Source organism: Galleria mellonella, unplaced genomic scaffold, assembly GCF_026898425.1.
Source record: "Galleria mellonella isolate WM207_F2 unplaced genomic scaffold, CSIRO_AGI_GalMel_v1 utg87, whole genome shotgun sequence".
NCBI classification, from domain to species: domain Eukaryota; kingdom Metazoa; phylum Arthropoda; class Insecta; order Lepidoptera; family Pyralidae; genus Galleria; species Galleria mellonella.
This window is the reverse complement of record NW_026442166.1, coordinates 2,593,700-2,616,445: the sequence shown is the minus strand read 5'-3', so window position 1 is coordinate 2,616,445 and position 22,746 is coordinate 2,593,700. Positions and strand designations below refer to the sequence as shown.

Genomic DNA, 22,746 nt, shown 5'->3' with positions numbered 1-22,746 from the left:
CGTGATGAAAAGTATACTATAACCTGCCCAGGAGTATGAAGAATAATTGTACCAAGTTTCGTTAAAATCCGTCGAGTAATTTTTGTTTCTATAACGAATATACAGACAGACAGACAAAAATTTTACTGATTGTATTTCTGGCATCAGTATCGATCACTAATCACCCCCTGATAGTTATTTTGGAAATATATTTCATGTACAGAATTGACCTCTCTACAGATTTATTATAAGTATAGATATCACACGATATTATTCAAAAAACTTTTTTTAGTTTAGTTTTGAAATCAAAACAATTGATTTTGGTACAATTGAAGTCGGCATATGAACACACACATATACATATTTACGCGCGCACACACACACAAACACAAGCACACACGCACACACGCACACACGCACACACGCACACACGCACACGCACACGCACACGCAAACGCAAACGCAGACACAACGCACGCACGTATGTGCGCAACATACACATGTTGTGCACATGTGTGCACAACATATGCATATATGTGTGCACGCACACATATGCATATGTTGTAAGTATATATTAAACAAACTTCGAAATGAATTATAAAGATAAAACCGATTAATCATAAACACCTCATTAACACGTGCGCAGCGGATATTCCACTTGAGATAAATTAAACAACATCTATATACATTTTAATCATATTTTATTGATATAATTTTGTACAAATAACGGCATATTATACATCGGACAGGTTTCACATACAAAACTAACACTAGTCAAGCTATCAATATGTCACAAGTAGGTCTACGTTTACTCGAAAACAAGATTAGAATGTATCATTTACAATAAACAAATGTAATAGTTCAGTTTTTTTTTGTGAAACAACAAAATAATTAACGTAGCTTTTTGTCTTGCTTCTGCGGAAGATTCATCGATAAATAATGAAATATTATTTAAGTTAGGTACATCATTAATAAAATTATGCATTTTTTATTGTATGTTAAATTACTTTTTTGTATTTTTTTTTTGTACCTCAAGATAAGTAAGCGTACGTATAATAGGTACAATCCAATAAAATCAATGTGTATTCAGTCGGTATATTTAGTTCTAGAAGCATAAAGAATGAATGAATGAATTCTGAAAGAATGAAAACCATATATTTTCATTCGTTCAGAATATTGAATGATTCTTTGATGCACATCTCTATCCATAAAACCAGACAATAATATAAACTAAAAAATAATACATATTTTAAACAAAATACCGATTAAAATTTTAAGAAACTATGTAAAATATGGGACTATTTCGGAATTTTTTTGATATGGTAATTAATCAAAAAAATATTCACAGTAAATGAAAATGTCATTTAATATAGATAGACATACAAAAATCATTAAGTTGAAATCTCCCTTTCTTAAAGTCGGTTAAATGAAAATACCGACAACTGAACATCGAGTCAGACCACAATAAAGATATGCATTCTATAAAAGTATTCACACCCTGTGAAATACGTAATTGACAAAAATTATTGGTGTAAATGAAATCCCAGCGATGGGTTCATAAATTTTATGGAAATACATGTTGCTCTTTGATTATTTAATGAACATTTTTAGGGCCAATTCACACCTGGCGTTGCGCAGCGCAGACACTACACTCACAGATTCCTCAAAGTTTTATTTTAGTTAGTCCATTTGGCGAGGTGTATTATTAAAGGATAATTTTCGGCAGTATCATCTTTATCAGTGAATCAGACGTGTTAAAAACACACGTAGATTGTGCGAGGGAACGACTATAAAATTTGTAGCGATTCCTTCATTAAGAGTCACATTGTATCTTATTTATAGATATGGTAATATATTTTCGATATTATATTAATGCTAAATCGAAAACGTTTTGACATTTAAAATCTGAGCTGCGCTTTGTTTGATGTGCAACGATTTCATTAAAAAATTTATAAAGCAAAATATTTTTGGAAAGTCGTATTCATTAAATAACCAATTCACAATTTTAGGCTTCTAGGGAACTTACAATCCTCTGAGTACATTCAGTCGCTGACATTTAATCATAACAACATTATGCTACTTAATTCTAATAAGTGACTGACTGTAATATTTATAAAGTCAACCATTTTCGCAAATTTGTCATAATGCAATGTTGATTTCTTATACTTTGCGAATTTACGAGTCTTCTCCTTTTCGGAGTTAGATAAAACAGAAATATACCATATTATCTACATACATACTTATACTTTACGTCCATATTTCATTAAAGTACCTAGACAGAAACTATAGTCTTAATCAAACAGACATTTATAAAACCATTCTTTTTTTATACCACAAAAATGGCAAACAAGCATACAGCCCGTCTGAAGGTAAACGGTCATTATAGCCTATGGACGTCTGCAACACTAGAGGTGTCACGTGCGCGTTGCCGGCCCTGAAAAAACCTTAATACACCCTTTTTGAAGATCATCCATTCCTACAAAGTATCTTACGAGTTCTCTAAATAAATTTATATATTTGTCTAATTATTTTTCACATATCGTGTACATACTTATACTTTTATATTTTATGCCCTTGAATTTACTTCAGAGGATTGTATTAATTGTCCCAGAACCTATAATATTTATTAAATTTATACATACAAAGCGCATTTAAAATTACACTACCTGATAAATATACTCTATGATTATATTACTAAAGCGGTGCTAAAACATGTTTTGTCATTTAATAAAGCGAACCAAATGAATTGCCAAACTAAAGCTAGGTTACGATTAACACTTAATATAAAAAGCTCAATTATCAAACACTATGGTATAATCTATTTATTTATTTTTTATTGTTTTATTTGATAAACAATTTCGGTGTACTGGAATGGTTAATAAATTAAACAAATTGTTAGGATAAGTATTTTTTTTTTATGAAAACACTAATCATCGTTGTATACTATTATAGATAGTATTTTCATTTAAAAAAACTCACAAGGTTTGTTTATCAAATAAAATAAGTAAAAATAAACAGATCGTTATATCTACTTACAATGTTCTAAAACCACGTCCATATGAAAATTCCGATATACAAACGCTATGTATGTATACTTATTGAACTATTTATAAAATACACTCACATTGTAACAAGTTTGTGATACGCTATTTCGTATAAAATGAAAATTAATGAACCGAAATGCGTGCAAACCACTCGTACGACTAGAATTTCATTTATTTTAACATTACAAATAGTTTTTTTTTTTCATATCTACTAGATAGTAAAGCACTTTGAAAAGTTACTCCATCGTCCATGGAAATCAAAAGATGAAAGTATGTGAATAAGTTTAAAATTAATAATTGTTTTATCAGAAATCAGTATATGAAACAAACTATAGTTCAAAAGACTCATCAGTTTACTTATTTCTAAATTGACTAAGAGTATATTATTTAATTATTTTATTACGTTGTGTAAACTCATGTAAAGATATTACCTGACATCAATTTGATCGTATTGTAGTTTATTGCCTCCGATAAGTTTTACTTTGATATGTAGTTACGGAGTTATTTTAAAAAATAATTGGTCATTCATTTAAAAAAGAACCAAAGTTTAAACAATTAATTGCTTGATAAATAAATGAACTTATCAAAACACATCTAACATTATATTATACGCACATAATTGTCTGGTTCATTTATAATGAAAATATATGAACCGAAAACTCATGGATTCATGTAAGTTCATTTAGAATGGAAATAAATGAACCAGGACTCTGCGCTCATAACAAAAGTGGATTCACTTAAATGAACCTATTGATTCATTTAAATGAATTGGCTATTTTTATGGGGTGCATCTGCCAACGTTGTTTGTGATTGTATGTGGTAATTTTGATAACGTCAGTGGTATATCGAAGTCCCCACTTAGTGATATTTGTGAGACGCAACCCACTAAGCCGGTTTTGTATTTGCCCATGGTGTTAATTTCTATTGATGGTAAGCCACCTGAAATAAAAAAAAAATCATTAATTATGTTTCAATAATAATATAAAATTTAAAACTTTAGATTAAAAAGAATCATCAATATCGATTCAGGAATTCGATAATTAATTCCAGCTAAGAATATTGAGCAATAATAGTAGTAGGAAGAGAAGTTGTTGTTTCTTAATAGCACTATTGCAAGCAATATAGCCTATCAGATCGACTTCTACACGGTCCCTCTTGGTCATCACGATCGGCTCACTAATCTACGTTCATTCTCACCTATTGTACCCACTAATGTCTCTCCTGTGAATACCGATAGCGCAAATGTACACCACTACATTTTCACATATTGGACAAAACTTAGTTTTTTTTTTTTTTATACTAGTTTACGATTAGTTGGCATTTTGTAGTATAGTAGTTTATTGTTATTAAAAGAATTTGTTTTAACCGTGAAGCAGTTGTATTTGCATGGCTGTGTTTCGGTTTGAAGGGTGGGATATGGCCTGAATTTACTGGGTACAGAGGAATAACACCTGAGTCCTTAGGAGTGGCAACGCGTGGGGGGTATCATGGGCGAAACAGTATACTCTGTCATGTCCATGGTACTGCTCGTGTCTATAGGCGACGGTTACCACTTTCCATCAGGTGGGCCGTCAGCTTGTTTGCCATTCTAAGTTGTATAAAAAAAAATTTGTACTTCTCGAGTTTTGTGCAGTAGATTTATAATATTATTCTTATTTTATAAAACCAGAGAGAGAGAGACAGAGAGAGAGAGAGAAACAATAACTTTTTTTTTTTAATTAGGCTTTGATAAACCAGATAGAATACAGATTATTATACAAATATCACCGATTATATAATAACAATAGTGTATTCATTTATTTACACATTCCTAACAACTTCATCTTTAACTCCTGTCAGAATTATTTTTTAATATGAAAAAGTGCCTTGTTTTTACCTATATTACTACATCACTTACACTCTATTCCAAAGGAAATAACGAAATTAGACTTTATATCGTTATAATTTCTATTTGAAGCTCTACCAAACATGGTCAACATATAGTTTTTGTCATTTTATAATACATTTTATGTTTTTATTACGATCTCTTTTAATTTAATTCAAATTTTCTTTAATAGATTAACGTTTAATGTTTATTTGATTTTATATTAATAAACAAATTAGAAGACAAATTAGACCGCTTACCATCAGGTGGGTCGTATGCTTGTTTGCCACCTCAGTGGTATAAAAAAAAATTAGAAGGCAATAATGTAAAATAAAATATAACATACATAAACATACGTCTGAATTAATTTGGTGACGTCATGGGTTTAAGACGTCATTCTTTGGTCATTGTTAGGTCGTTACCTAATAATGCATTAATTTACAATTAATCTATATTTTTAAGAATGTATTGTCTAATTTTGTGTTTCGTTTACTTGTATTTTATTTTGTGCAAATTCTAGTGGCTACTAAATTACTATTTAAATATATAATTATGTATTATTTTAGCTGTTTGTTTGCGTTAAATTAATAAATAAATAAAATAAATAAGAATGATTGATCCAAAGATGAAAATTAACAAATCGAGATTAATCTATCACATTTTATATATGTGTTAGGTATTTTCTAGTAATTTTTTTGGTTCTCAATCTTTGTTTCTGTTCTAATATATAAAAGCAACCTTTTACTTACCTATATAGAGTCCATTTTCAGTGTTTAACTGTTTCAGTTTCCCGGGCGACACCTTCCCTACAGAACCCAAGCCATCTACTTCTAGAACACCAGCTTGTCTATTTCTGTAAAGATTTTTATATTTTATTAAATATTATTATATTATTTTTAATATATAAGATATTAACAATCCACTGCTGAACATAGACCTCCCCCGTGAAGAAAAGTTTTGCGAATAGTTGCCAGGCTTGGCAGGCGAGTTGGCAACATTAGTAAGCCTTTTGTGACGTTTTAAGAGGGGCACTGCTGCCTATCCCTCAACTTTTAAGTTTCCTTAATCGCCTCTTACGACACTCACGAGAATGGAAGGGTGGCTCATTCTATGCCGGGACCACACGGTGGTCATACTAGCTAGAATTTCAACTTATGTATGTAATTGTGGCCCATTCTATGCCGGGACCACAGGGTAGTCATACTAGCTAGAATTTCAACTTATGTATGTAATTGTGGCCCATTCTATGCCGGGACCACAGGGTAGTCATACTAGCTAGAATTTTTAACTTATGTATGTAATTGTGGCCCATTCTATGCCGGGACCACAGGGTAGTCATACTAGCTAGAATTTCAACTTATGTATGTAATTGTGGCCCATTCTATGCCGGGACCACAGGGTAGTCATACTAGCTAGAATTTCAACTTATATATGTAATTGTGGCCCATTCTATGCCGGGACCACAGGGTAGTCATACTAGCTAAAATTTCAACTTATGTATGTAATTGTACAACTTAATACAAATTCTATACCTGTATGCCTGATGTAAATTTGAACACTCATTGTGCATGCAACATCGTGTATTTTAACTTGGATTCGCCCATATTTCGCCTATTGCTTTCTTTATTTAGGCAGACAATATGACCAGAGGGAGACTGTATAAAAGTCGTTGCTTGGTCACCTCTGTCCCATTCGTGTTTCTACCGTCAAGCAGTTGTGTTTGCATGGCTGTGTTTCAATTTGAAGTGTGGGATATGGTAGTGAATTGACGGGGTACAGAGGAATAACACCTGAGTCCTCAGGAATGGCAACACATGGGGGGTATCATGGGCGAAACAGTATACTCGGTAATGTCCACAGTACTGCTCATGTTTGTAGGCGACGATGACCACTTTCCATCAGGTGGGCCGTCAGCTTGTTTGCCATTCTAAGTTGCATAAAAAAAGCGGGAGGAAGCTAATAGTTTTGAAATTTACCTGGTCGCTCTCGCCCTATGCCACAAGCCGTCATCAACTTTTGTATGGTTTGCTATGATCACCACCTCACCGCTGCCCAAATCATATCTGAAAATTATAAAGATTTGATATTAGTACTTAAGAATTATTCAACGTTTTTTCGTGGTTATTTCAGATCGTATGAACGCCATTACTGTCATGATTGCCATTTTTAATTTCATATCTTACATTCACTAGCTTTTTATCCCATACTTCACACGCGTGGATTACAGAAACGGAGAACTTAATAAAAGGGGCTATTTCTAGATTGTATATCGGATAAAACTTGCACCAGATTTTGAGTTAAACCTTCATAAATACAATTGTGACAACTGCATCCGATTTTGTGCAGTATTTTTTGCGTGATATCGAAACAAACATATAGATAGACAGACAAAATTTCTTAAAATTGTTTTTATGGTATCTATTGGTACTTTAAAGACCTCTTCGATTATCTTTTTAAGATCATCGTCATATTATCCTATCAGCCTTTAACTGTCCACTGCTGAACATAAGCCTCCCCCTTGGGGGGGGTTTGCCAGTAGTTTCCATGCATGGCAGGCGGATTAGCAACCTCAGTTAGGCTTAAGACATATTTTAAAAGGAACGCTGTTGCCCATCCTTTGCTCTCTCTTAGTCGCCTTTTACGACAGCCATGAGAAAGGAAGGAGTGACCTAATTTATGCCATTTCTTAAGATATTTTAAAAAATTAATTAACATTGTTTAGTTACTAGTACAATTATATTAGTGAAATAAGGTATTTATTAACAGGAAACAATTTATAATGGTCAATCTTTGGCCTGTTTTTATTTTTACTTTTAGTTGTAGCTATTTTTGAAAATCTGAGTTGCGATAAAAAACTTTTTAGTAAGTACTTTGGAATGGGAAACGTAAAAGGTATCAGGGTAATTGCAGTAATCTTTGATATCAATAGGTACTGTTCATGTATATAGATTACCATGTCCCATTAGCTTGTTTTGCCAATAAGTCGCTGTAATGCAGCATGGGTGCTGCTGCAACCTCTCAACCGTCCGCTCAGCGGACGCGACAGAAAATGCGAATCTGTGTCGCGTCCGCTTAGCCGACATATAGATAATAATGTCATATATACTGTTTTGTTTAAACTAGCTTGGCGATAAGCTTAAATTATTGTAAACAAACCACCTCTTGTCCCTACCGCCAAGAATGTACGTAAAATAATGAAATAGGAGGCCCACTTAAGCGTCAATTGAAGAGGGACTTTTTTGGTCCATGTTTTTAAACGAGTGCTGTATAAAACAAAATTATTGGAACATAAGCCTTTTTATTTTTATTTTATCAAGTATATAATATTGTACAAGAAACATATAATTTTACATCCAGCAAGGTCTCAGTTTTTTAATAATTGAAAAATAAAAGGTAAGTTAGGTGACCCCATTTTATTTTTCATAGAACAGTTGCAATGCAATTCAAAGTCAAGTGTAGTGTAAGAAGTTACATAAAGAAATCTAGTTGAAATATAAACCTAATTTGAATTTTGTACAATTCCAATTAGATTTCGGGAACATCAGTTTTTTTTAAACCTATACGCTAAAAATACCTAGTGTGTGTAAAGTCCGCTCACGGGACGTCACAGGTGTGGATTTTCCACCATTTTGCATGACACAGTTGAAAGTGAGTGGAGAGTGAAGCGAGCTGACCTGAAGACGAGCACGGAGTCCTCGACGGCGAGCGAGAGGAAGTCGGCGGGCGGCGCGCGCGCGCGGCCCGACCACACCAGCAGCCCGCGCGCGCGCTCCGACCGGAACCGGATGTTGATGTCCAGCGAGTAGCTCAGCAGCCTGCGACCCGCGCCCGCGCACCCAACGACAAACCACGTTTATGGCAGTTAACAATGCTATTCTTAGTAGTTTAAATATACTACTAACAAAACCCTTCCCCCGAGAACCCTCTCGGAGGAAGGGTTTGTTAGTGATGCGGATAACCAGTTACAATACTTTTTTTTAATAGGTGATAATGGAATGGTTACCCCGCCTGCGCTATCGGTTTACGCTAGAAGAGCACCAGTGAGGGATGATAGGTGACGATGAAAATAGTTCAGTCAGTCCTTCGCGACGAATTCCGCCGGAATCAACCACGTTGGTTTCCAGGGTAACCGTGTAGAGGTCGACCGGATATACTAGTAATGGGTCAGTTAGACCCCATTACTAATAATCCCTGTCCCCCCAGTCCCATTACTTGCAATATACCCTATCAGGTCGACCTCCCCGTAATCCCCCCAGGAAACCATGTCAACAATCGTGTTGAATTCCAGGTGTATTCATCGCGATGAGCCTTTTCATTCTCACGTATCATCCCTCACTGGTGCCCCGCCAGCATATACCGTTAGCTCAGTCGGGGTTACCATTACATTTTCATCTATCAAAAAAAAAAAATTACGTTAGACCAATGACTTCTTTCTCACCTATCATTTCTTACTGATGCCCCGGCAGTGTATACTAGCATCACATACTACTGCACAGGTAGAATTACTGAGGGGAAGAGATTATTAAAAAAGAGTTTAACAGCATCCCTTCCTACCTACCTACCCTATCAGGTCAATCTCCAAGGGATTTCCTCTAGTAACTGTCGTAGTTGATTCTTGTGGAATTCGCCACAATGGCCTAACTAACCTGATTTTATTCCCACCTATCATCTCTCACTAGTACCTTATTAACATATACCGATGGCACAAGCGTTACCATTCCATTTTCACCTATCAAGTAAACAGTTAAGATACCGTTTAAAAAAATCTGTACTACTAAGTTACGCTCTTTATGTATTAAGCTTTACATTACTTCCACTACAAATGCATGTTCATCTGGTAAAATGCTAGCACTAGAATTCCGATTACTAACAATATAATGTAAATATAATATGAAATTTAAATCTATTTCAATTTCACATAGTACTCACCTTTTCATAGTCTCTTCATCGTCAATATGAATAAAACTATCAATTCCACTGAAGCTTGGATAAGTGTTCGTGTCTCCCCAATTGATTTCATTTGAATTTAAATACTTCACTTGCATATACGTCTGACCATCATAAACAGGACCTTCAGTTATGACGTCATTACTTTTTGTATCTTGTAAGTACTGGTGCTTTTTACTTGCGAAAAACTTCTTCTTCTTATATTTCTCCGTGTGCAGATGTTGACTGTGTTTCTTTGCTTTCACTTTGTGGTATTTAGGTCTGAACCCCTTTTTCGCCACAATTGAATGGTGGATATCATTCTCGGATATATTCTGTGGATATTGGGGTATTGGTTCGAGCATTTCTCTGCACAAATCGCTGCTGCTGTAAAATTAAAACAAAGTTTTAATTTTAGTGTATAATTACATACTATTAAATTGATAAAAAAAAACATATAAACACTTACAGGCACGTTGTGTTGTTAGGTTCGTCGCAATTGTCCACATTTAATCCACCCAGTGCTGACGCTACCACTGCCAACTCTTCATCGTTTATCACCAACTGGAATAAGAGTAGGTATATTTATAATATAATCTTTAATGCTACCTATCTATCTATTATATTTTGTAGCAGTCTTGATTCCGACATCCCACTTGTTACAATAAAAACGATTACAACTTTTTCGTACAATTTATACGTTTCTTTTTAAGATATTTATCTTGCCTATATCTATTTACTTTCATGCTCATCCTTCATGGTCCATCTGATGCATTTTTGCTTAAATGAGATTCCGCATTCCATTCTTGGTGTGACCAAATCAGGACTTGGGTTTTTCTAAATTAGTTCGGGTTTGGATATTCTGAGTTGTGCTCCCAGATTTTTGTTGCCAAATTTCTCATAATTGGCGAATAAAATCTGGTATTTCAGGCGTTCATAGGCTACGGTAACCGCGTTTGCCATCAGGTGGAGGGCGAAAGGAATTATTAATAATGCGGACTACCAGTCCCATTGCTAGCAATATGCCTTGTCAGGTCAATCTTCACGTGGCCCCCTTGGAAACCATCGTGTTGACTTCCTGATGTATTAATCACGATGGGCCAATTGACTTGCCCTTTCATCTCACCTATCATCCCACACTGGTGCCTCGCCACTGTATACCGTTAGCGCAGGCGAGGATACCATTTCATTGTCATCCATTAAAAAAAATCTATCACATGGATCGTATGCTTGTTTGCTACTAAAGTAGTATAAAAAATCTATTAAGTACTTAGCAACTTACTTGTCCAACACATCCGCTAAACGACGTTCGCAAAGCCAGTCTAGGAGGTAAGGGATGAGGCGCTCCTCCCAGGAGCATCGGTTGTCGTAAAGTGAGCCGTCGAGCTGCTCCTCGTGACGTCACTGATCTGGTTGCATCGTTCTCTCGTGGCGACGTCACACTGACGTCAACAGGTGACGATGTCCGAACACGTAGAGATGCATGCTTGCCAGAACGGCTTACTGATACACGATGCCAGGTGTTTGGTTTCAGAGGGTAGGCAGATCTGTGAAGATTTAATTCTTTGAAGTCCCTACGGAAACCATCATATTTAATTGTTGTGAAATTTATTATGATGAGCCAGTTGGCTTACGTCCGTACGTAACGTACGAACGTAAGTAAAGAACGTAAGGCAGTTGCCTTACGTTCATCCTCACCTACTATTTATCACTGTACACCTCACCTACTATTTATCACTGGTGCTCTGCCAGTGTATGGGCAGATATTTTGTCAGTGGGAATGCCCTTTTATGGCAAAAATGAGTGTGCAATTGGGATACTCTATCTCCTGCCCGGGCATGGGAAGGGAGTAGGAAGTGTGGGATGTTTGATTAGTCGTGCGTGTTTTATGTGATATTCAGGATTTATTTCTCAGGTGTTGGTGGTGATGATTTAGACATAAGTGGGTGCTTGTAAATATTTGTTAATTTATTGAGGAGTCGTCCGGAGGCAAGGGCTTTAGTTATTATCTGTGGTAGTCAGTGTTTTTGGGGTATTTATGTTTCAGTTGTATAGTGAGTGGCGTTCTTGCGATACCATTTTTGATTTTGCCTAACAAAACTAACCTGACCAGCGCGATGCCTGAACCGAGATCGAAAGCGAACTCCACGAAGTAATCTCTGAGGTGGAGAGAAAAGAAGTCACCATCCCCGCTCGCATGTTCAGAATTATATAGCACCAAACCATCACCGTCGCTCGGTTTGAGAGTTATCTGAAAAAAGAAATGCCACACAATCACCAGAATGAAGAACAGGACCAGACAATAAACGTCTGGACCCACAACCTAGAACACAGGTATCCGTCCACTGATAAACATATGCCTCCCCATAAATTGCCATAAGGAACGGTCCTGAACCACCTGTATTCATTGACTCCCTGCGATACATTTGAGGTCGTCACTCCATCTAGTGGACGGTCGTCCTACACTGCATTTGGTCGTACGGGGTCACCACTCAAGAACCTTTTTTCCTATCAGTTATCAGTTCTTCGAACTATGTGAGCAGCCCATTTTCATTTCAGCTTGCTTATCCTTCGGGCTATGTGGGTTACTTTTTTTACGGATATCCTCATTCCAAGCATAGCTCTCTTCGTATTGCGCTGAGTAACTCGAAGCTTTTGCATACAAGTACCCGTATAGGATAGGTGTGTTTTTGTTTCGTAGGTCATCACTGGCAACACGTAATGGTTAAAGATCTTCGTCTTCAGATTTTGAAGTATTTTGGCTCAACTTATTGGCCCATAAATATCAGAAGAATAACGTCTTCTAGCGCCAAGAGTTCTCAGACCGCTTTCGTTATACACTTTCGTTATACCCGAACAATTCCTATATGATAGATATAACCATAGATTAAAGACAGTACTCGGACAGGATCGGATAGATGGAGTCTTACCATAAGTTCCTTTGTATTATCGGTATATAATCTTAAAAATTTATCGCTTTAGTAATTCTTATTCTCAATTCGTAAATAAACCTAAATGATTTACTACGACAAAATGTACACAAAAATTTGAAGATACCTATGGAAACGTCAAATATAAATATATACTGCGGGCAGAATATTAACATAAAATTTCAAAAGAGAACAGCGAATTAAAAAGCCTGCATTTGCTTTACGCCCTCTAACGTAGAACATTTCACATCAAAAGACGAAGAGGAGCATTTGTGACAGATATTAAGTCATGGCCAATTTATTTCACAAGTTCGCAAGCTGTCGTGTGACATCAGTAAGGTTTCACCAACATTTTTTCCCTAAACAAATTGTTTTTTTTTTCTCCCGTGAAAGCTTTTAAACGTCCACACAGAAGTTTTCGCTTGTTTAAAAAATATGAGGAAAGTCGACTTATTACTTTGTTTTACTAGCAGTTGCCGAGTTTATTTATGAAAAAACAACGATGTGGTGAGGGGACACGTTTTATGTTTACAAACGAGGAAAACTTCAAAAAGTATTCGCTAAGTTAACAATTTTATGTAAATCTAAAGATTTACTAAGGTAAAGGATTTAGGATTTCAGTAAACAGTCTACAAAAGATTATTAAATAAATAATGTATAAAGTACAGACCAAAGTTTATTAAAACTCGGAGAAACGTACATATTTTCTCTCGTTTCGTGGTGTATTTAAATCTTTAGCCATTAGGAGATTATAAAAAAAAGTTTTATACTATTTTATTAGCTTTGCACGCATTAAGTTCTATTATAAACTAATGAAAAATGAAACTAAATCTTCCCTTCGATTTTTCACTACAAGAATCGGAACATAAATGACAACAAATTTAATTGTTACAAATTTAATTTAATTGGAGGAAAACTTTGTACAAAAGTCGTTTGCTTGGGCACCTCTATCCCATTCGTGTTTCTACCATGAAGCAGTTGTGTTTGCATGGTTGTGTTTCGGGTTGAAGGGTGGGATATGACAGTGAATTTACAGGGTATAGAGGAATTACACCTGAGTCCTCAGGAATGGCAACGCATGGGGGTATCATGGGCGAAACAGTATACTCAGTTATGTCCATTCCATCAGGTGGGCCGTCAGCTTGTTTGCCATTCTAAGCTGCATAAAAATATTTTCTTTGTTTTTCATTTACTATACTCGTATAAGTTCATATTTATTTCATAACAATTGTCAATTTTAAGTCAATAGTTAATCAGTTGAAATACAAAATGAATATAAGTCACTACCGACCTAGTCGTATAAATTCATCTCGCAATAAGTTAAAAAAACATCTAATCTTTTGCATTTATAAAATTAGTAGGATACTTAATAGATCTATTATCTGTATTCTTACAACTAAGATTTTTTTACAACACAGGGTGCAAACGAGCATGCGGCTCATCTGGTAGTAAGTGACTACCGCCGCCCATGGTCACCCACAACACTAACGGCATTGCAGGTGTGCTGCCGGCCTTTTAAAAAGGAATATGCTCTTTTCTTGAAGGTTATGTTGTCGTATCGGTTCGGAAATATTTCAGTTAGTATAAGGATATATATCCTTACACTAACTGTCCTTACCTAAACATATATATGTTATCTGTGGTACAGATTAATAAATTTGATATTTACCTGTATATCGAGCCAAGACTGCGCTGAATTGCCGAGACCTGGCAAGCGGAGGTAAGACGACCCGTTAAACCTTGGTACCTGAAATTGAAGTTGATTAAAATAGAAAACACATTTCATATAAAATATAATGTTTTATAAAATAGTAACGATTTATACTGTTCATAGCATACATTAGATTTTTGCTCGCAAATCCGTACGCGTTAATTTTAGAAGTAAAAAACAATGTAACAAACTTGTAGATAACTGATCATTATAAAACATGAGCAGATTTTAATTTTAAATTTTTAGAAACATAACTATGAGAACCGCATTTAATTTGGTGTAGTAGTTATCGCGTGATACCGAAACAATCATACATAACACACATTAATTTTTTTCGAAAAAAATTTTTTTGGGATTCGTCTTATTAAAATTCCCCATATTTTTTTTTATATATCTAAACATCTTCTAGTTATAATTTTATTATATTAGTAATCCAAGATATGCTGTAACAAGCAATTGTAGGGATTTTATTTATGACTGGCTGGCCTATTTATGTCCACGTTTTTTTGTTCGTGAACTATATGTTTAATTTGTTCAGTTTATTACTATCCTTATTTAAGTGAAATCTTACCTTTAAGTCTAAGGTAATCTCGCACTTCACTCCAGCATACCCCAATGGACACAAGCACACGCCACCAACGCATCCACCGCCGTGATGACATTCACATTTATCATCACCTTTATCCGTTCTCACCGCTTTATCATTATCAATTTTTAAATCATTACTCATATCATTGTTCAAATCATTAATTTGATCATTGAATTCATTATTAACTTTGGCAACATCTTTCACCATTCTGAAATTCTTGAACTGTTCAACTGAATTGTCTAAATTGTTATGGTCGTCTGTTTTAGCATCTCTCATTACAATATCATTGTCTTCAAAATGTACTATATCGTTTATGTCATATATGCCATGAGCTTCATTGTTGTGGACTGATTCGCTTGTAGTGACTTCATTAGATGGCTTCCACGGTGCAAGGGTTGGAGCACATTCGGCTGTAACAAATGAAGTTACATTAAAATTCATAATAAAAATAATAGATAGATAGATTCTCTATTACTAACAACAATAATTCTAATAATTACTGGTAAAAAATAAACAACAATAAAAAAAGAAAAAAGTGAATTCATTCTTCTGGTAATAGGAGCCGCTTCAGCCAATGCTATATATGCACACTGTCAGCGAGATGAACTTATGCAACGCTGATTTTCATGTGGTCCTTTAACTCATTTAATATACATACAATTGTAATTCTTGATGGGATTATCAAAGTATTTGTTATTACCGCTATGATGAATGTAATGTTCAACTTGTTTACATGTCGCTGAACTTATTAGAATTCAGCGCGACAAAGGACTTGCCAACAGCCGTATCTCGAATTAATTTGATTTAAAATAGTGTTTTCTGTTATCACAAAGGGAGCCAAAAAATTGGCAACAAAGCATTTGGAGTCGGTCTGATTCGAAACAAATATTTTTACGGACAACGTGTAAAAGTCGAACAAGCTGGTAGCCTACCTAATGGTGAATGGTAACCGTCCTTAATTAACCGTCGTTTATAAACAGGGTACCACGAATGTCAAAGTAAATATCCGTCTGGCAAAACTTAAATTTGGCTCTATAAGAAGAGTAGTTAGAATACAAACGTTGCCATTATTTAAAGAAGATTCCAGAGATCTGGCCTCTTAATATGGTAACATTGCTTACAAATGCAACATGATATTTTCGTATAGCTAATTTTCTACATCATCATCATCATCATCATCATCATCATCATCATATCAGCTGTTGACTGTCTGTTACTGAACATAGACCTAACCCTATTGAAGGGAGGGGGGAAGGGATTGTTAGAAATGGAGTATGACAGCCCCATTGCTAGCAATATGCCTTATTGCTAGCAATGTCGACCTCCACGTGGTTCCCCCTGGAAACCATCGTGAACAATTCTTGTTGAATTCGTCACGATGGGCTAACTGACCTACTTCATCCTCACCTATCATACTTCACTGGTGCCCCGCCGGTGTATACCGATAACGCGGGTGGGGTTACCATTCCATTATCATCTATTAAAAAAAACCCTATTGAGGGTTTTGTCAGTAATTGTTACATTTGGTAGGCGGGTTGACAAACGCAGTCAAACGCAGTTAGGCTTTGGTAATATTTTAAAAGGGACCCTGCTGCTCATCCCCCAACCATTAAGTTCCCTTAGTCGCCTCTTGTGATATCCACGGAAAAGAAGTGGCGTATTGTATACCGGGACCAAACAGCACTTTGCTATATATAAAAAAAAAAACTATATAGGACCGCACATCTCAATTACGAAGTCATATGAGGCAGAATCATACTCGTAGCTTATAGTCTGGCGGCGTATATGTGGGACCATTACGTATTCAGTTCATCATCATTCCGAGCAATGCCGGGATTAAAATAAGAGCGGATTGGGAAAACTATCTATAACCGTATACGCACTAAGCTGTACATTATTTATGTCACTTTTGTTACATTTTCCTATATTAGCTTCCATTTCATATATTTATGATACATATATAATTCCTTACTGATTCTATAACTGTGATATTGAGATTGTTTGTTGTATAATGTTGTATAATAAACGGACAATGCTTCTTCGAGAGTAGAATTCTTAGAACTACACAAAATCTGTTTTCCAATAAACTTATTATTTTCATTATTATATTTGTTTATTTATCGTTGTGTTCTAAACTAAGTTTTTTTTTTATTTGAGATTTCAAGAAGTGTGTAATTGGTAGATAGCACAAGGTTTCGCCAGTAAACAGTAGATCTTGGGTCTAGTTAAGTTGGCCACCCCTAATATACATGATACTTTTAATGCGAGAAAAGCTGCAAGAAATTGATAGTATTCTATAATTTTCTCTTAATTGGTATGTTTTATCCTTGATCGATTATAAAAGATTAAAAACGTTAATACAATAAGTATCAAGGAGCTCTTTTAAATTGCTAATCGCTTTTAAACTTCAAAACTGTAATATCTTTAAAAAGTTATCTTGTACTTTAACAGATTACAAATTGTTTTGAACCAAAAGCAATTATAACAACGTTTGTTAGAAATTTGCACCTGGAGCTTTAAAATCTAAATTATTTAATACTAGCTATTCGGCCCGGCTTCGCACAGGTAGATAGAATTTTCAAAAATAATATATAGCTTATTATTTGCTGATAACATAGCTTTTTACAGTTGAAAGAATTTTTAAAAACGGTTGACTAGTTTTTAAGTTTATCCATTATATTATCCCATTCGTGTTTCAACCGTGAAGCAGTTATGTTTGCATGGCTATATTTCGATTTAAAGGGTGGAATATGGCAGTGAATTTACAGGGTACAGAGGAATAACACCTGAGTCCTCAGGAATGGCAACACATTGGGAGTATCATGGGCGAAACAGTATACTCTATTATGTCCATGATACTGCTCATGTCTATAGGCGACAGATACCACTTTTCATCAGGTGGGCCGTCAATTTGTTTGCCATTCTAAGTTGCCTAAAAAGAATTACAGGCAAACAATCAAATCTTTCTTATTTATTATATTAGTAGGTATGTAGACAATCTGGATATGTGTAGGATATATCCTAACTTCATTATCATCATATTAGCTTTTAACTGTCCTTTGAACATAAGCCTCCCCCTTAGGGGTTTTGTCAGTAGTCGCCATGCTTGGCAGGCGGATTGGCAACCGCAATTAGGCTTTAGAGATGTTTTAAGAGGAACTCTGCTGCCCATCCCTTACCCTCCCTTAGTGGCCTCTTACGACACCCACGGGAAAGCAAGGCGTGGCTTATTCTATGCCGTGACGACAAGGACATATCCTATGCTAATTTATTAGATATTTATACATACAAAAATACTAATTCACACAGCAGAAGCCGGGATATAGCTAATATGTTCTATAGCATAAATAAATTCTTACTTTTACGTACCATTTACTATTTCAATATCATTATGTATAAATATTATGCTACTGGAATTGAACTCGCTTAAAATAACCACCTCTATAATTAATAAAGCTTATAAGGTTACTTTGGCCAACAATCATGAATTAGGACAAAGTAAAGGTCAGAAAGCATACACTTCAACAAAGAGTGGAGGATACAGTGAATAATGCTGGATGAAAACGAAATAGCCTATTGGCATGGCAGTTAAAAAGAACACCAGAAGGCTCTAAGGCTTATGTTTATGAGAAGTAGGGCTGAACGTAATGTTAGTACGTAGTAAGCCTAATAATTAGACATTAATGTATACTTACCTACCCTAAACCTTTTTACAATCCTTACTAATAATATAAATTGTAAAAGTAAGTGGTTACACCAAGTGAGGCGCTTTGTACGTATAAGTCATTTTATGTTACCAAAGTATATCTACCCACTTTATTTTGGCATGTTATATTTCGTCATTCAAACATTTGGCTTTGGCGTTCCATTGTTTCTGCCTACTTTTCTGAGACGTGTGTGTGGTATTACATTAAAAGATATAGTGAGAAATAATGTAATCAGAAAGAAATATGGATTAAAAGACGATGTAGTGACAAAAATTGAAAATGGATTTTTGCTTAGTTTTGGCCATTTGGAGAGGATCGATGAAAGAAGAATTACGAAAGAGTTTTATCGAGCACGAATGAATGGAGATGTCGGTGGGGAGTATTTAGATGGGCATACGTTGACAAAATAGACGACGTCTTTATGGTAAAAAGCCAAATTAAAAGTATTCGTAACCGAGCGTGTATGAAAAGATGAATGTGGAAGAAGTGAAAAAGGTTTTAAATCGGAGCATTTGGCATTCCAATATATCTGCCTAGCCTAATATGAGACAGATGTGGCAGATATGTACGCATGTTATTCAGAACTTGGTATTTAATTTTCAATGCAATTTGTATCCAACTGTGAATAATTTTAAAGCAATATCCAAAATTTATTCTACAACACACGCCTCCATCCCTGGAGTGTAGGTTGTACCAACAGCTAAAAACTTTTCTTACGGGTCAAAAGAAATACCATTTATCACTTTACTTAATCTTTAAAGTTTTCCGTAGGTATGTTTTGGAGATATATTTTTTTAATGGAAGAAATCCACGCCTTAGTTATTAGGATACGCTAGCGAGGTACCATTTAGGGATGATAGATGAGAATGAATAATATAAAATTATATTACACAGAAGAGCGACTTCAATTGTAATAAAGCCAGTTATTTTGATTTAAAAATTACACTACTGTATTTATATTGATAAAATTTCTACAAAACTAGTCTGTTATTATATCCTTTTAGATAAAAAAAGAATTTTCCAAATCGTTTTATAACTAACAAAGTTATGAGGTAACAAAAGTCTGATATTTTAAGGTATGTTAAAAAGTACAGATTAAATAGGCACAGATATAAATAAACCCGCATATGTTCCACAAGTAATCTTCTCAAAGTTAACTATAAACTTGTTCCCAACTTTAGAAGCTCGTTGAATTTCCACTAAATTCTCTAACATCGGAATTGATTTAATTGGGGTCAAAGTTTAAGGCATGTATGAGTATAAACTGATTGTTAACGGACTTTATAATAGATATTACTCCATTCGTTTAAGGAACTGTAAGGTTCTGATTGGTTTTATCCCTTTGCTCGTGATCACAGTCTCCGGTAGTTCAGTAACCGGACCAAATTTGTTTTTGGAACAACATGCTCTCATTCAAGTAATATACGAGTATATAAATATTATCAGAGAGAGTTTTTGTACAAAGTCGTCTGTCCCATTCATGTTATTGCCGTGAAGCAGTTATGTTTGCATGGTTATTTTTCCGTTTAACAGTTGGGATATAGCAATAAAATTACAGGGTACAGAGGCATAACAGCTTAATCTTTATAAATGGTAATGTATGAAAGGTATCATGGGCGATACAATATATTCCGTTACGTCCATAGTACTGTTCATGTCTACAGGCGATAATTACTATTTTCTGTCAGGTAGACCGTCAGTTTGTTTGCCATTATATTGCATAAAAAGTAATAATATAAATGAAGCGTTAATTCACGTCTCTTATAAAATATAAAATATGTTGCACTAACTCCAATGAATGATTGCAAGCAACACTTGGATATTCACTTCGATACAGAGGGGGATTTTTATAGGAAAGCATTGCAGTTAATTTAAATAGCTACAACTTATGTGAAGTAATCATCTATTGAATCTAAAAAAACCATACCAATGTCAAACAACTCAAGAGATTGTTATACCATATTATTGTTTTTGTTAATTAGCACGCTGTGTTTCCTTTAAAATGATTGTACACTAAGTATAAATAGACAGTAATTTTAATATTAAATCTTATCAGTGTAACAATTGCTAGGAGACCAAATAAACATAAAATAAAATAAAAATAAAATAAACTCCAAATGTTAATATTGTAGAAACTACAGAAAAAGTGAGAAATTCTTCTCTCTGTGAAATGCTAATTAGTAGCATAATACCTACTCTTACATCTCTTAAATTTGCTATTGCAGTCCTAATAATTGATGCTGCACAAAAAAGCCAACTTCGATTGTGAAAGAACCAGTTATTTTTATCTATTGTAAAAATTAAAATATTTATACCGATTTTGATATTTTTTTTATGAATCCAATCTCTAAGTATATCCTTTCAAATAAAAAAAAAATTCCAAATCGATTAAGCATTGACGGAGTTATGAGATAAGAAACATAAATAATAGGCCACCCCTTCCTTTACCGTGGGTGTCGTAAGAGGTGAAAGGAAGGACGAGGGATGGGCAGCAGCGTCCCTTCTAAAACATCTCCAAAGCCTAACTGCGGTTGCCAATTCATCTGCCAAGACGTAGCAACTTCTGGCAAAACCTTCCAAGGGGAAGGCTTATGTTCAGCTGTGGACAGTTAAAGGCCTATACGATGATGATAATTCGGTTATTTTTTTATGTTTCATAAAAAAATAACCGAATTAAGAACCTCCTTTTTCTGAAGTTGGTTGAAAAAAACACAATAAGCCAAAGCCGAAAAGAAAGCGGACAATTGACGCGCTAAGACCCGAAAAGATGTGTTAAAATTAGCGTTGCGTTCGGCTACTTTTCCGGGTCTTGGCTTTTCTTTAATACTGACGTTGATTCTCGGCATGCATCAGATTACGCGGGTAAATTGTTAGACCGTACAGTTTTATCCAATAACTAGCGATCCGACCCGGCTTTGCACGGATAGATAGAATTTAGAAAAATAAAAATATAGCCTATGTTACTCGCTAAAAGTGATAATGTGGCCTACTATAGAGAATGAATTTTTAAAACCAATTTACTAATTTTTGTGTTAACCTATTACAAACAAACAATAAAGTCGGGGGGGGGGGGGGGGGGGGGAATTGTTAGTAATGCGGACTACCAATTTCATTGCTTACCAGACAGGCATTGTTTACCGACTGGTAAATTTACCTTTATTTTTTTTAATTTAATTATATTTGTTTTTATCTGCATGATAACGTCTATTCTGAATCGGTTATGACATTTCTCTTTACAATACGTAGATTTGTGATAAATCGATAGACTGTTAATCTTATACCAATCTTAAGGCAATTGAAGTTACCGTTTTATTCATTTGGATTGATACGATTTCACATTCTTAATTTAAATATTTTCTGAATTTAAACTTAATTGGCCGCGTTTCAATTTACTTTTTTTATAAAGCAAAACAAAATGTATATAAGTTCCATTAAAAATTCAAAATACGAAAAGTACCTACAACTGTTACAAAAATAACAATGGAGAATAAACAAAACAAAAAAAAAAGAAAGAAATTTATCTAATTCGCAATGGGGGAAGATAGGCTTAATGGAAGATAAGAGAAACTCCGCCTACGGTATCGATATTTTCTGGCGAGGCATCAGTATCCGTTACTGACGCTCCGTCGATTGGTGAGGATGAGAAGAGGTGATATCACTTTTTTTTTTATACAACTTAGAATGGCAAACAAGCTGACGGCCCATCTGATGGAAAGTGGTAACTGTCGCCTATAGACATGAGCAGTACCATGGATATAACAGAGTATACTGTTTCGCCCATGCGTTGCCATTCCTGAGGACTCGCTTACCAGAAGGGCACAACAATGATCTTTGTATTTTATCAAATTGGTTATGAAATAAATATTTTACATTTCTCATTAACATTGGCATTCAACATAAAGAGTTCAAGCAAACTCGGTAAGATTATAGAGGAAGAAATAAAATACATAGCAAACGGCAAATGAAAATGTGAGGCCGAATAAATTCCTTCAAATT

The 22,746-nt window shown here is 34.9% G+C and overlaps 1 protein-coding gene across 1 annotated transcript in view; it reads right to left on the bottom strand.

The window, feature by feature from the left end:
- Window positions 1–663: 663 nt before the first annotated feature.
- LOC113509447 (pikachurin-like) overlaps window positions 664–22,746 on the bottom strand; it is a 110,425-nt gene continuing 88,342 nt past the window's right edge. The window contains exons 8-17 of the mRNA XM_052902118.1: window positions 15,026–15,453; window positions 14,413–14,490; window positions 11,919–12,064; window positions 11,096–11,360; window positions 10,283–10,377; window positions 9,817–10,200; window positions 8,562–8,702; window positions 6,864–6,950; window positions 5,637–5,740; window positions 664–3,962 (exon numbers count right to left, since the gene is read on the bottom strand). Coding sequence (XP_052758078.1) covers window positions 3,802–3,962; window positions 5,637–5,740; window positions 6,864–6,950; window positions 8,562–8,702; window positions 9,817–10,200; window positions 10,283–10,377; window positions 11,096–11,360; window positions 11,919–12,064; window positions 14,413–14,490; window positions 15,026–15,453 — 1,889 coding nt within the window. The 3' untranslated portion in view covers window positions 664–3,801. The remainder of the gene's footprint in view (window positions 3,963–5,636; window positions 5,741–6,863; window positions 6,951–8,561; window positions 8,703–9,816; window positions 10,201–10,282; window positions 10,378–11,095; window positions 11,361–11,918; window positions 12,065–14,412; window positions 14,491–15,025; window positions 15,454–22,746) is intronic.